Source organism: Anopheles stephensi, chromosome 3 (assembly GCF_013141755.1).
Source record: "Anopheles stephensi strain Indian chromosome 3, UCI_ANSTEP_V1.0, whole genome shotgun sequence".
Classification (NCBI taxonomy): domain Eukaryota; kingdom Metazoa; phylum Arthropoda; class Insecta; order Diptera; family Culicidae; genus Anopheles; species Anopheles stephensi.
The window spans coordinates 71,432,336-71,445,423 of NC_050203.1; the positions used below are offsets into that span (position 1 = coordinate 71,432,336).

At 46.6% G+C, this 13,088-nt stretch overlaps 2 protein-coding genes and 1 long non-coding RNA gene across 6 annotated transcripts; 2 read left to right on the forward strand and 1 right to left on the reverse strand.

Annotated features, from left to right (window-relative positions):
• The first annotated feature begins 1,026 nt into the window (after positions 1–1,026).
• LOC118513006 (uricase) lies at positions 1,027–4,575 on the forward strand. Of its 4 annotated transcripts, none has more exons than XM_036058267.1 (4): positions 1,027–1,178; positions 2,898–3,130; positions 3,211–3,489; positions 3,592–4,575. In XM_036058267.1, the coding sequence occupies exons 1-4, from the start codon at positions 1,078–1,080 to the stop codon at positions 4,092–4,094; spliced, it is 1,116 nt and encodes a 371-aa protein (XP_035914160.1). In that variant the 5' UTR covers positions 1,027–1,077; the 3' UTR covers positions 4,095–4,575. The 4 variants fall into 4 exon arrangements, with proteins under 4 accessions (XP_035914160.1, XP_035914161.1, XP_035914162.1 ...); XM_036058268.1 differs by having other exon boundaries at positions 1,031–1,178; positions 2,904–3,130; XM_036058269.1 differs by having other exon boundaries at positions 1,086–1,338.
• Positions 4,576–5,686: 1,111 nt separating this feature from the next.
• LOC118513005 lies at positions 5,687–8,161 on the forward strand. Its single transcript, XM_036058266.1, has one exon. It carries the CDS (start codon positions 5,949–5,951, stop codon positions 8,016–8,018), a length of 2,070 nt encoding a protein of 689 aa, XP_035914159.1. The 5' UTR covers positions 5,687–5,948; the 3' UTR covers positions 8,019–8,161.
• Positions 8,162–10,732: 2,571 nt separating this feature from the next.
• Positions 10,733–12,182, reverse strand: LOC118512942. The gene is made up of 2 exons (XR_004906370.1): positions 11,332–12,182; positions 10,733–11,230 (listed from the first exon to the last, which is right to left on the reverse strand). It is a non-coding gene; the product is annotated as an uncharacterized LOC118512942 (long non-coding RNA).
• Between the last annotated feature and the right edge of the window lie 906 nt (positions 12,183–13,088).

Here is a 13,088-nt window from a genome sequence, read left to right on the forward strand (position 1 = left end):
TTTGATAAGGCAGAACAATCTATGCAATCTTTGTAAACGGTGATTTCATAACTATAAGCAACAGTTTTCGAAAGTGCAGGTTAAATAGTAGCGTGCTGGCGTCATTAAGAAGGTGATCTATCCGCACTGTTTCGAACCGAGATTGATTGAATTGTGTGTTTAGTAAACACAAAGGCGAATCAGTGCATCTTGTCATTAGGCTAGTTCCGGTGAGGGTGTAAATTATTGCACCGTTACTCTAGCGCGACAAGTTTATCGATGACCTGGGTGTAATTAGTTTAACCTCGCAGTTTAAAAACAACAACCACGCATGTCTAGTGGAATTATTTTTATTTGCGAATGAATCATCCTAAAAATTTCCACAACTCCCTGATTCGTCAACAGCCGGTTGTTATTTCAGCACAACAAAACAAGCAAATCCCAAATTTGTACGAAGCGCTCCTTTCGTTATCAGCAACCTGTTTACCGATTCTTGGCACATGGACACATTAAATCCTGCTTTACAAAATGTTTCTACGCAGCTACCAGCCCGACTGCACTCCAGTCAAGGGCGGTCTTGTAATTGTCGTGCTCGTGCAAGGTAAAGCCGCCATGTGGCAACAGGTAGCGAGGTCAATTGCTCAACCCGGCCCGACAGCTCAATAAAAGTCCACCGTTCAAAGTATTATAGGCGACATCTTAAGTCACCTCATCAATCACCACCAGCAGCCAGGTATGCCAAGGTATTGTCCTCGCAAAAGAAACAGAACCAAAACAAAACCGACAAAAAAAAAAACTGCATCATGCCGCCGTGCAAATGCAGCAAACGGACATGGCTGGAAGCTGTGCCCTCCATTACTCGGCCCGTCGTAAATCGACCACAACCGAGCATCGTCGATAACTGCCAACACCATCATGCATCGCTGAGCGGACCGCTGTCGGTTCGATTAGAAAAACAATCCAAACCGAACCGAACCGAACCACGGACCTGATAATGGAAAATTCGAACCACCCTTGGGAAGAGGGGCGGGCAGAAGACCCGCGTGGCGTGGTGAGGTGCACCGCGATTAGCGGCACCATACGAGCGAACGGTGTAGAATGAAAAGTCCAACAAGCACTACGACGAAGATCGGTTGGGCTGAAAAATCTTCGCGGTTCTCGCTGGCCCGGGCCCCATTTAAGCGGTGGCAGTGTTCAAGGTAAGACACACAGTTACAGGCTCCGAGGCTGACGTGAAAAACACAGTGTGCAAGTGCAATCGATCAAACAGTGGGCTGTGTCGTAGAGTGAGTGTTACGTGTTACGCGAATTAACACTTTGAAGTTAAGACAGAAGGAGCGGAAGAGAGAGTGAAAGCGAGTAAGTGTTGTACTAAAAGGGATAAGGATCATTTAGAATTCGCGATGGGACTGGGTCATATTATTAAATCAGTAAGAAGTTTTAGAACTGAGTGGACATCAGTGAGTGAAAGTGTTATTAGAATCGCTTCGAAAAACAGGGAGCTGTGAACAAGCATTCAGAATATCTTGGACCAGAGTTTCCTTGAAGTTAGACACTACTTTTCGTAAAGATCTTTGTATAGAAAAAAGTCTTCCCAAAAACCCCTTTTTTCCAATCATACGTCCAGCAACTGTGGCGAGCTAATCGCCCCGGATGATTCCCCCCACAGCAGCACCACGTCATCGTTATCTCACCAGTGTGGTGTTACGATTATACGGTTCTTGCTTCTTGCAGTTGTCTCCATAGAGTCAGGCGGCCAGCCAAGAGCCGCGCTTGCCAATGTGCGTGGTGATAGATTCTTCTGAGTGTGTGTGTGTGTGTGTTTGTGTGTGGTTTCCGAACTGGCCACTGATCCTGATAACCTATTTTTTTCTAACCAGACCTGCCTTATGGTACGGGGATTGGTACGTGCCGCATGACACGTTTGCTCGATCGAGCTTTTTTGACATGGGATGTCCATCCCGCCCAAAAAAAAAAAAGCACGCAAGACATTCAACATCCATTGTTCCAGTGGAGAAGAATTGGGAGCTATTTTTAGGACTTTCGCATCTCTCTCCCTCTATCGTGACACCCTATGGGTGAAACCTGTTCAAAGTACGCTCTTCGCTGTGGTCAGCTCTGTTAATTGTTTTAGAAGCCAATGATTAGATAATCTCGTCAATATGGCAACGCAAATGCTCGGTAGAGCAATGCAGCCCATATCAAGCAGAAAGGCTCGTTTATCAGGGGTTGCAGGTTGTCTTCTTTTGGGCAAACAAGCTTCGCGGACAAATGTTGAACAGGGGTCACCGGCTAAAGATTAAGTCTGTTTTGGGTTTTGCTAGTTGACATACAAAGCGACTACTACAACGTCACGAATTGCAACAGTTCAATGAAATCGGTGATAAGGGCTCAGAGCTCAGAGCTTCATGGTTCTGCGAAATAAAGTGGCCGCTCTTCGCATTGTTTGCTGCCATGACGCCTGGCAGTGCACGCATTCCCGTTCACGTCATCATCAGCTGTCAATCGGTGTGCTGGACGCCCCAAACCGGTTCACATCAGCACAGAGACGAACTGCGCGGCATCTTATCATGGACATCAGTCATCTTGACCGTCGGCAACCGAAACCCGCAGATGGGAAGATGCATGGCAAAGCATTTATGGCAAGAAGCCTACAACAATAACAATAGTAGCAAAGGGGGTTTTTGCAAATCACAACACACACACACACCGCGAACCGGTTTTTGAGGCTGATGAGCGTGGAGGAAAATCCCGCAATACGTGCCCGAGTTCCCCCAATTCATGCGTTTTAATGGGCGCGTGGAGAAAGGTTTAGATGGATGCTGGCTCACTGGGGTTTGGGTTGGGAGTTCGCTGCCCGTAATTGTTACATGCACCAGTCAATTATTAACCTACTGTTTTGTTGCGTCTTTCGCTAGCCCCAGAGCTTCAGAGCAGTCCGGCACCAAGATGATGTCCAGAAAGCTTATCGATGAAAGCCGCGAAGGCTACCTGGACAACGAGAATTCACCCTTCCTGATTAGCAACTACGGGTACGGCAAGGACAGCGTGAAGGTGATGCACGTCGTACGGAATGGGCTGGTGCACACGATCAAGGAGTTTGAGGTGGGCACGAAGCTGAAGCTACGCAGCCAGAAGGACTATCTCGAGGGTAAGCGTCAACTGTGATGTCCCCGACCCCCAAACGGCTCCGTTGCTAATGGAAAAATGGTTTCTTTTTTTTCCCGGCAGGCGATAATAGTGACATCGTGGCGACGGATTCGCAGAAAAACACCGTCTACCTGTTGGCCCGCAAGCACGGCCTGAAGTCACCGGAAGAGTTCGGCATACTGCTGTGCCATCACTTCCTGAGCAAGTACTCGCACGTGGAGGAGGTGTCGATACACATCGAGGAGTACCCGTGGTCCCGGATGGGGTTCGGTACCGGCCCGTACAAGGATCTGCATAATCACGCCTTCGTCTTCACACCGACCGCCATCCGGTACACGGACGTCACGCAGAAGCGCACCGGTAAGTGAAACGACCGCTTGATTCAATTTCCACACCGGAGCTCCACTAATGTCGCCATTTTTTTTTCTTGCTTCCTTCCTTCCATTCCGGTTGTTGGGTCAGAAATCAAACCGACTGTCATCAGTGGGCTGACAGATTTGCGCGTCCTCAAGACAACACAGTCGGCGTTCGTGAACTTCGTAAACGATGAGTACCGTTCGCTGCCCGATCAGCATGACCGCATCTTCAGTACGGTGGTCCGTTCGTCCTGGCAGTATTCGACGGTGACGGGCGTAGACTTTGATTACTGCTGGAACAAGGTGAAGCAGTGCATACTGAACAACTTTGCGGGCGAAACGGAGAAGGGCATCTTTTCGCCGAGCGTCCAGAACACGCTGTACCTGGCGGAGAAGCAGGTGCTCGAGACGATACCGGAAATTTCCTCCATCGACATGACGATGCCGAACAAGCACTACTTTACGTTTGATTTTAGCAAATTCCCCAAGGTGGTGAATGAGGTGGAGCTGAAGGAGGAGACGGTGTACGTGCCGGTGGATAAGCCGGCGGGCATCATCTACGCACAGCTCGATCGGAAATCGGATCAGTATGTGAAGAGCAAACTATGAGGTTTCGTTGACGTTAAGCTGTGTCTGTGTGTGTGTCTTAGGTAGTGTCTTAGGTCGTAAGGGAAGATGGTTCTCTCGTAGGAGAAGCCGGTTGAACGTTGGCCGGTGCGATGAGTGTGACGTGTGTCTCAGTCACCATTACTTATCGAAGTTTTTCTCTGTAGAAGCGCGTCAGGAAATCAATGTGACACGTGTTACAAAGCGACCCATAATTAATTAGTTCCGGTTAATCAGGTGCAGGTGGCAGGGCTCGCGTCAAATGGAAAACAATGCGTTGGATTAAATCACCATAATTCCATGCTGGGGTGCATTTTTCGAGCTAATTTTAGCTCATTGCACATACACGTTTTATTTTTAATGGCGAAGAGTGGGGGGCGCTTTACGGCATGTCTGATAATGTGCTGAGCGTAATAGAAAACAAAGAGGTCGGATTACGTTTATATTAATAAATCAATCAATAAATAATTTTTTACCATTAATATCGATTGTTTGAGATTAAGTCAAATTATCATCCGGACAGGGGGCTCTGTCTTTACACGGCAGGATCGGGGCTCAAATCACATCTGGGCCGTTTCCCCATAGTGAGGATTGACTAGAAAGCCAGAAATGGCAGGCATGACCTCAGAGGTCATTAGACCAAGAAGAAGAAGAGGGACATTATCCGGAAAAGAATGTCACAAAAATTGATACCACACGAGAGCTCCCAAAGTTATCCTCCCAAAGTCCTAAAGAAGTACACAATGTCTTCCAGGGTTTTATTAATCTTCTGATGTCTCGTCTACGTCCTCGGATGCCATAAAAAGTAATCAAACCACAAGAAGTACTCGCCCGGGTACAAGAAATACAGATTAGGAAGCTATTGCCGAACCGATCAAACGCCAATCCTGCCATGCATTTCGGCTGTCGGCAACAGCCCATTTCCATCCCTTCCAAGAACTCTAATGCCCAGCTAAACGTTTAACGGCGTGCAGTAAACCTTGCGTAATTGTTTCACCCATAAATATTGCACCCGACCCGATTGGCCCTTCGCCCGAGATTGATTTCTCATCCGAAGTGTGTTTACCGCCACGGAAGTTTTTTTTTTTCGTTACGATCATTGGCTGATCCACTGACAAGTATCGGGAAGGGCTTTCGCGACCACAACTCAAACAAAGCTTCAACCAGATCCGTAACAGAGACCGGGATGGACTGACGCGACGGATACGGATGGGTCATTTATTTCGTCATCCACTCGTAGAAGGGCACCCGCTGTGAGAAACGTGCCAGAAGTTTCACTTTTGCACTGGAGACCGGAAGTGACACAACGCAGATAAGGGAAGGGCAAAGGGTAAGCGCAGGTGTTTGGGAGTGTCCCGGCGAGGCATCAGTTTTGGAACACGAACGATGAACGCCCGGCCGGGACATCGAGGTGGTATGGATGGTATGATGGAGAGCAAACGCGCTAAAGTAAACTCCAAAGTCAACAAAGGCTTAACTTTACAACCTTCCTGTCGTCGTCGTCGTCGGTCGGGGCATTGCAAAAGACACAATCACACAACCGAGTGGCAAAGCGAGATGGAGTCGTCCTTTGGTACTGGCGGAAATATCTAGCGTCACAAACGCATGGGGCACACACAACTACACTCATTAAAATATTGATGAGCTCAAAAGTTGAGCGCTTATCCGATACTTTGATCAGTTGACGGTTGGAGCTGACGCGGATCGGTGACGGTGTCCGGGATATTTGGAAGCGAAGCAGCGGACTCCTTCCAGCCGCAAGCCAATTTGAAGTGAAAAGTTTTTGTGGTGAAGAAAAAAGTTCAACACAAGAAAATAATTACTGTGGCCAGTTCCGGTGAAGTGCGGTGGCAAACTATGGCAAAATTAATCGGAAACTCAATTATAAAGTTCACTGTACAGTTCGGTTTACTGCAGTGGGCAATCAAGGCAGGCGTTGGGCTGGCAACAAATGAAAATGGGGTTGTGTCTGCTAACTCCGAGGGCCGACCTCGTGCGGAAAGTCACGAGCACTTCAAGATGATCAACGATTTTGAACCTTTGAGTGAGGAGCGTCTGGCGGAGCAGAGGATTAGTGATCGGTCCGACACGTTTACGCTCGCGAGTGATCGTCGTAGTGTGGTGGAGTGTGGCGGAGTTTACAAACGGCTGCAGAGTGAGATCCGGTCGCCCAGCTTCCCCAATGACTATCAGGGACATTTACACTGCGAGTACACGTTCAAGTCGCCGTTCGTATGTAGCAGTCAGTATCACTTTCAGTTCGTCGACTTTGCGCTGGAATCGTCGAGGAATTGTAGCAAAGATCGACTAGTGATCGGGGATGATGAGGTCCTCTGTGGCACGGTGATAGGTTCGAAGCTGTACAGTGCTCCCGGTGGTTTGTTGCGCATGAAGTTCATTACCGATGGATGGGGATCGGGACGTGGATTCCGTATCCTTGTCACCAGACAACCGTGTGATGAGGATAATGAGGCGGCGGAATCGTCAACGGCGTACTCCGTATTCACCACGCTCCAGGTTGCGGACGAGACGGAATCGAGTGGTGAAGAAGCGGGAACGGAAGCACCGGGAGATGGCAAAATTGTGAGCAGTCGGCAAGACATTCCGCCCGAGTTTAACCCGGGAGGTAATGGATATCTACCTCCAGCAACTGTTCCAACACCGACGTACCCTTCGCCAACGTATCCGCCACAAAGCTTCCCGTGTCCGGCGCCGTGTGCATATTCTCCGTGGGGATGTTCCGCTTCCAACTACCCGCCTACGCCAATCTACCCACCGAGGTACCCTTGTGACCCACGAGTTCAATCGTGTCCTCCTTCCTATCCAAACTATCCATCTTACCCACAGCAGCCAGTTCCAGTGCAACCTCAAAATCCTCTCTGCCCTACAAATCCTTGCGCTCCCGTACCATCCGTCCCTCAATATCCCCAATATCCTCAATATCCTCAATATCCATCCTATTATCCCGGATATCCTTCAGGATCATCAGACACGGATCAGGGTACTAACTCTCTAGGCGGACCACCACCGTCAGGCTACCCAGAAAAGACGGAAACGAAGCCCGAATTTCCCGAGCCCACGACGGAACACGTTCCGGCCAGTGTTGAGCCGGAGAACCAGGTTTCGTTTGTACCGGGCATTGGTCCTGCCTGCTGCCGTAACGCTTTCAACCAGCGACGCTTCTATCTGTCCAGTGCCAACTTCCCCTCACAGACGACCGTCAACCAGGACTGTGTGGTGCGGGTACAGCAGGCCTCTCCCTACATTTGCCGGTTGGTGATTTCGTTCAAGTTCTTCCTGCTCGGTAACGCTCAGCTCCCGGGATGTCCGGGTGGGTTTGTTGAGATCGATGGACACCGTATTTGTGGTTGCCGAAAGGGGCAAGTCTACCGGACGGCACCCTTTGGACCTTATCCTATCAAAACGATTCGCATTCACTCGCTCGCTGGTCGCTTCCCTACCGTACAGGGCTTTGTGCTGGATGTGTATCAGGAAGAATGTCCTCAACGATTCCCGCTCAAGCGTAGCGATGGGTATGAGCGAGACCGTACTGTTCAACAGCGCTCACCACAGCAAGACAACCGATCTAGCTTCGAAATGAGCCGTGTCGAGGGAAGACAGCTGGCCGTTCCGGTTCAAACCATCCAAACGACCAACACAACTCAACAGGTTACCCATCAGTACTACGTCTACAATCTGGACGATGCGAAACCAATCACACGCCCGCCGGCCGTTCCAATCGCGGCTGCCGAAAGTCAACAGCAGGTGCTGCAGTACCGCCCAGGGATTCCGATTCCGGAGAAATTCGTTTATCCTCCGGCCTTTGCGCAACCGGGCGGCTCGAACCGATGCTTGTTTAGCTCGCTCGATTGGCTTCGATTGACGTTGGACCTGTTGTGGATCTTTAGGCCCGTGTGCTTAGCTTGAGCGATGCTTCTGTCCATGGGCGCTTCCTATCTGTACGTCATGTTATGTTCAAATCGAAATAAATATACAAAACAATTACTGTATCATGGTTGTATTTTCCTTTGTTATTTAAAATACAGGAATTTTCCTCTACTCAAATACAACAACGAGAGTTACTTTCATTTTTCCACCCCAGTGCTGGTTCGTTTTGAAGTCATTTATCAGCCGGTGTTCTGTAACCCGTTTTTACCCATCAGCTAGCGCACGTACACGCTGTGCGAGGCTGCTGGAAGGATAAATTTGTTTTTCCCGAAGCAACTGGAGGCTTCCTGACGGACGCATTTGTCATCCGCCATTAGCAGTAGTGAATTTCATGCATAATATACGAAGTTGGCGGACGGCAGCGCTAGCGCCAAACGTCTGCTACTGTCGGTGGGATTAGCTCACCGATCGGACGTGGTCGGAAGGCGTTGGTGTACAGTGTTGCCTTTGACACTAACAGGCGCACAACGAACACAAAAACTCACACACACGTGGTGGTATGTAATTGGGTCTTGCAGTAAATGGCCATAGTTTATCAGATGGTGACACCACCGGTAAGGGATTATGGGGTAATAGGATACAATGATTAAATAGCAACACTTTCAACAAGCTAGTTTAGGCTGTTCCTGGAAGAGAACAGATGATGTGAATACATTTTGAGTTTTAATCACGTGAGATGATATGATCTGAATTTCAAAAAACAGCATAAGTAATCTATTTCAAACAGTCCTAGGAAAGTTAATTAATGCAGCAGTCTCAAGCAACAGGTAACTGTTTGACAGAGTCATAAGGTTGGCAACAATTCGCTATTGAGCTAGTACTCTCAAAGGAAAAAATGCAGGGGTTTTCGGATCCCTTCCTAAGAATAATAATACTTAAGCAAAGGCAGCATAAGACCGAGGCCAGATTGCTATCAATTTTAAATCACCGTTGGTAATTAATTCCTGTTCTTTTATTGCATTTTTTTAAACTACTAAAAGCTCGATTAAATTTGCAATCCCCACAGCAAATGAGCGGTCGTGTGTAAAAATCATTGTCAAAAAATTATAGCCATACGGTGACCGAAAGTACAATTAGATCACCTTTATTAAAATACAGTACAATAATTTTTTTACTTTATTTTCTCTTGTGTGTTGGTGATATTTTCATCAGATTGCCAAAACTAGACTCACAATATATATTTCTTGATTCATCTAATCAAAGGATCGTTTGCCAAAAAAAATCCTCACCTAAGTTTTACATAACATTTTTAGGCTTTTCGTTAAAACTTGGTCACATTATAAAGTTTTTTTAAACAAAATAATGGCCATCATTTTATAGCAATCAAACCAATTTGGTGTAAAAATGAGAGAAAAAATATCCTCTTGATGAACTAATATCACAATTGCAGCAGTTGATATCACATAAACAGTATGCAGATCGTAGGTTTTACGAAAATAGTGTCCATAAGTGCATCGTATTGCCTTAATGACTTCAAAAAATTCTTCTAACAATCTGTTTGTTTCAATCAGCATGACCAGCCTACATGATAGGCTATCGGTCAAAAGAAAGAAAAAGGCAAATAAGGTCTCAGACACCCAAAGCCTCTTTAAGTAAACGAATTTAAAAACAAAAGATCAAAAGAAAGTACCGCACAAAAATCAACTCAAAAACCAAACCGAAAACCCCTGCCCAGCTAATGGCCGTTAATCTGTTACTTCCAAACTGACCGATCGAAATGAGTTCCGAAGCTCGTGCGTGTTTTCGTGTGTCCCGGATACGGAAACGCATTACGCTTGAATAAACAATGGAATGGATACGTGATATGCGGCAAACACCGAATTCCCCGCAAACGGCCAATTGAGTAAGACTGTGCAGAGCAGAAGAGCAAAAGTGAAACAAAAAGGAAAGAAATCTTATGCAAATATTTTTTCACCCATTCCGGTTCGGACTGTCTTGTTTACAGTACTGGGCCCCCACCGTGACTGCTATATTGCTGTGACTCAATTGTAACCGTTCAGTAAGTCAAGGTTGGAAGTTCCTTTGACGCGGTACGAATAAAATACTCTTTCATCGTGTGTTTTTTGTTTTGCTTGGGTATTCTATAGGGTTTTGTGCTGAGAAGAGAGCGAGAAACTCACTTCTACAAGGTGGCAATGAATTAAAGTTCTCCAGTAGCAGGCAACACAAAGAAAAAATCGTAAAATCAAATGAAAGAAAGTTACTAGATTTCAATGAAAACAGTAAACAAATTCCATTAACCGTCACAATCCACAGGAGCAAGTAATTAAGACCCAACTCACCTTACCGGAAACCAGGAACAGCTACAACCACTGCAGATCTAATTAGGGCTGAAAGTTGTTTACTGTTTCATTGACAGATTGTGCTTTCGTGCTATCGGACTTCTTTAGCTGTCATCACTCGTTCACATCCCCCCAGACAAAAAGTGATCTAAAACGACTGACAGCCCCTAATTTTGTGTCATATCCCCTGAAATTAGGACCGGGCTGTGAGAATGTGTGAGTGAGCACGTGCAGCCATATTCCCCCCAGACAAAAAGTGATCTAAAACGACTGACAGCCCCTAATTTTGTGTCATATCCCCTGAAATTAGGACCGGGCTGTGAGAATGTGTGAGTGAGCACGTGCAGCCATATTGTATGCATGTGTTAGTGATATCGGTTTGGTTTTGGACGGCTTCGAAATAGGCGATGGTCTAGTTCACATGAAACATTTTTTGTATAGGCAAGGTTTATTGTCAAATCGGTTAACTCCGGCACGATAGCGTTCGGTTATTTTGATACGAAATGGATAGGTATCAGTATCGGCTTTACACGGCCCGTTTCACAATACGCGGACTAATTAGCTGCTGGGGGTTCCGAGTTCGCTTGCCCGCTGGATTCACACGTATTCCAAAGTGATAGGGGCCCCCGTATGGCTTTCTTAGGGCCCCGATTTTCATTTCTCTAATGGCCTCGTGTAAGCAATCCGCCTGGTTCTGCGTTGGTTTCCAATGCGATCACGAATGGTTTTCCACTGCACTGTAACACTCACAATACACAATACACAATATGGCAAAAGGATCCAGAAGCCTTCATACGATTGTATTTGGCTTCGAATTCACGCTCTGCTTCTTCCAGATAATGACGGCGCTTTCGGTAATGGGTTGATCTTGACGACATTTTAATATATATCAGCAGAAATATTGCTTTTCTAAAACGAAATCAGAATTGGGGTTAGTTCAGTTTGGCTAGTATTTTGGTTCTGTGCCGGCATCGTAAGTGTCAAGTATTCATCGACGCTCCAATACATACCAAAACCGCGCATGCGCGTTAAATCACCGTGTACATACACGACTGGTTGAATCGAAAACGGCTGTCGATGATACAGAAGAGCAGAACAGAAGACCAAAGCCAATACGAGGAAAAGAGAACGCACTATTGCGAATACACATTTGTGGGCCAAGTAGGGTGAGGAGTTCAGGGCCTAGCCTCAAAGTGATCTAAAATGTCTGGTGGGTTGTATGCATGTGTTAGTGATATCGGTTTGGTTTTGGACGGCTTCGAAATAGGCGATGGTCTAGTTCACATGAAACATTTTTTGTATAGGCAAGGTTTATTGTCAAATCGGTTAACTCCGGCACGATAGCGTTCGGTTATTTTGATACGAAATGGATAGGTATCAGTATCGGCTTTACACGGCCCGTTTCACAATACGCGGACTAATTAGCTGCTGGGGGTTCCGAGTTCGCTTGCCCGCTGGATTCACACGTATTCCAAAGTGATAGGGGCCCCCGTATGGCTTTCTTAGGGCCCCGATTTTCATTTCTCTAATGGCCTCGTGTAAGCAATCCGCCTGGTTCTGCGTTGGTTTCCAATGCGATCACGAATGGTTTTCCACTGCACTGTAACACTCACAATACACAATACACAATATGGCAAAAGGATCCAGAAGCCTTCATACGATTGTATTTGGCTTCGAATTCACGCTCTGCTTCTTCCAGATAATGACGGCGCTTTCGGTAATGGGTTGATCTTGACGACATTTTAATATATATCAGCAGAAATATTGCTTTTCTAAAACGAAATCAGAATTGGGGTTAGTTCAGTTTGGCTAGTATTTTGGTTCTGTGCCGGCATCGTAAGTGTCAAGTATTCATCGACGCTCCAATACATACCAAAACCGCGCATGCGCGTTAAATCACCGTGTACATACACGACTGGTTGAATCGAAAACGGCTGTCGATGATACAGAAGAGCAGAACAGAAGACCAAAGCCAATACGAGGAAAAGAGAACGCACTATTGCGAATACACATTTGTGGGCCAAGTAGGGTGAGGAGTTCAGGGCCTAGCCTCAAAGTGATCTAAAATGTCTGGTGGGATCCCACCAAATTTACTAGCCAAACTGAACTAACCCCAATTCTGATTTCGTTTTAGAAAAGCAATATTTCTGCTGATATATATTAAAATGTCGTCAAGATCAACCCATTACCGAAAGCGCCGTCGTTTTCTGGAAGAGGCAGAGCGTGAATTCGAAGCTAAATACAATCGTATGGAGGCTTCTGGATCCTTTTGCCATATTGTGTATTGTGTATTGTGAGTGTTACAGTGCAGTGGGAAACCATTCGTGATCGCATTGAAAACCAACGCGGAACCAGTGGCGGATTGCTTACACAAGGCCATTAGAGAAATGAAAATCGGGGCCTTAAGAAAGCCATACGGGGGGCCCTATAAATTTGGAATATGTGTGAATCCAGCGAGTAAGCGAACTCGGAACCCCAGCAGCTAATTAGTCCGCGTATCGTGAAACGGGCCGTGTAAAGCCGATACTGATATCTATCCGTTTTGTATCAAAATAACTGAACGCTACCGTGCCGGAGTAAACCGATTTGACAATAAAACTTGCCTATACAAAAAATGTTTCATGTGAACTAGACCATCGTCTATTTCGGAGCCGTCCAAAACCAAACCGATATCACTAACACATGCATACAATATGGCTGCTCGTGCTCACTCACACATTCTCACAGCCAGGTCCTAATTTCAGGGGATATGACACAAAATTAGGGG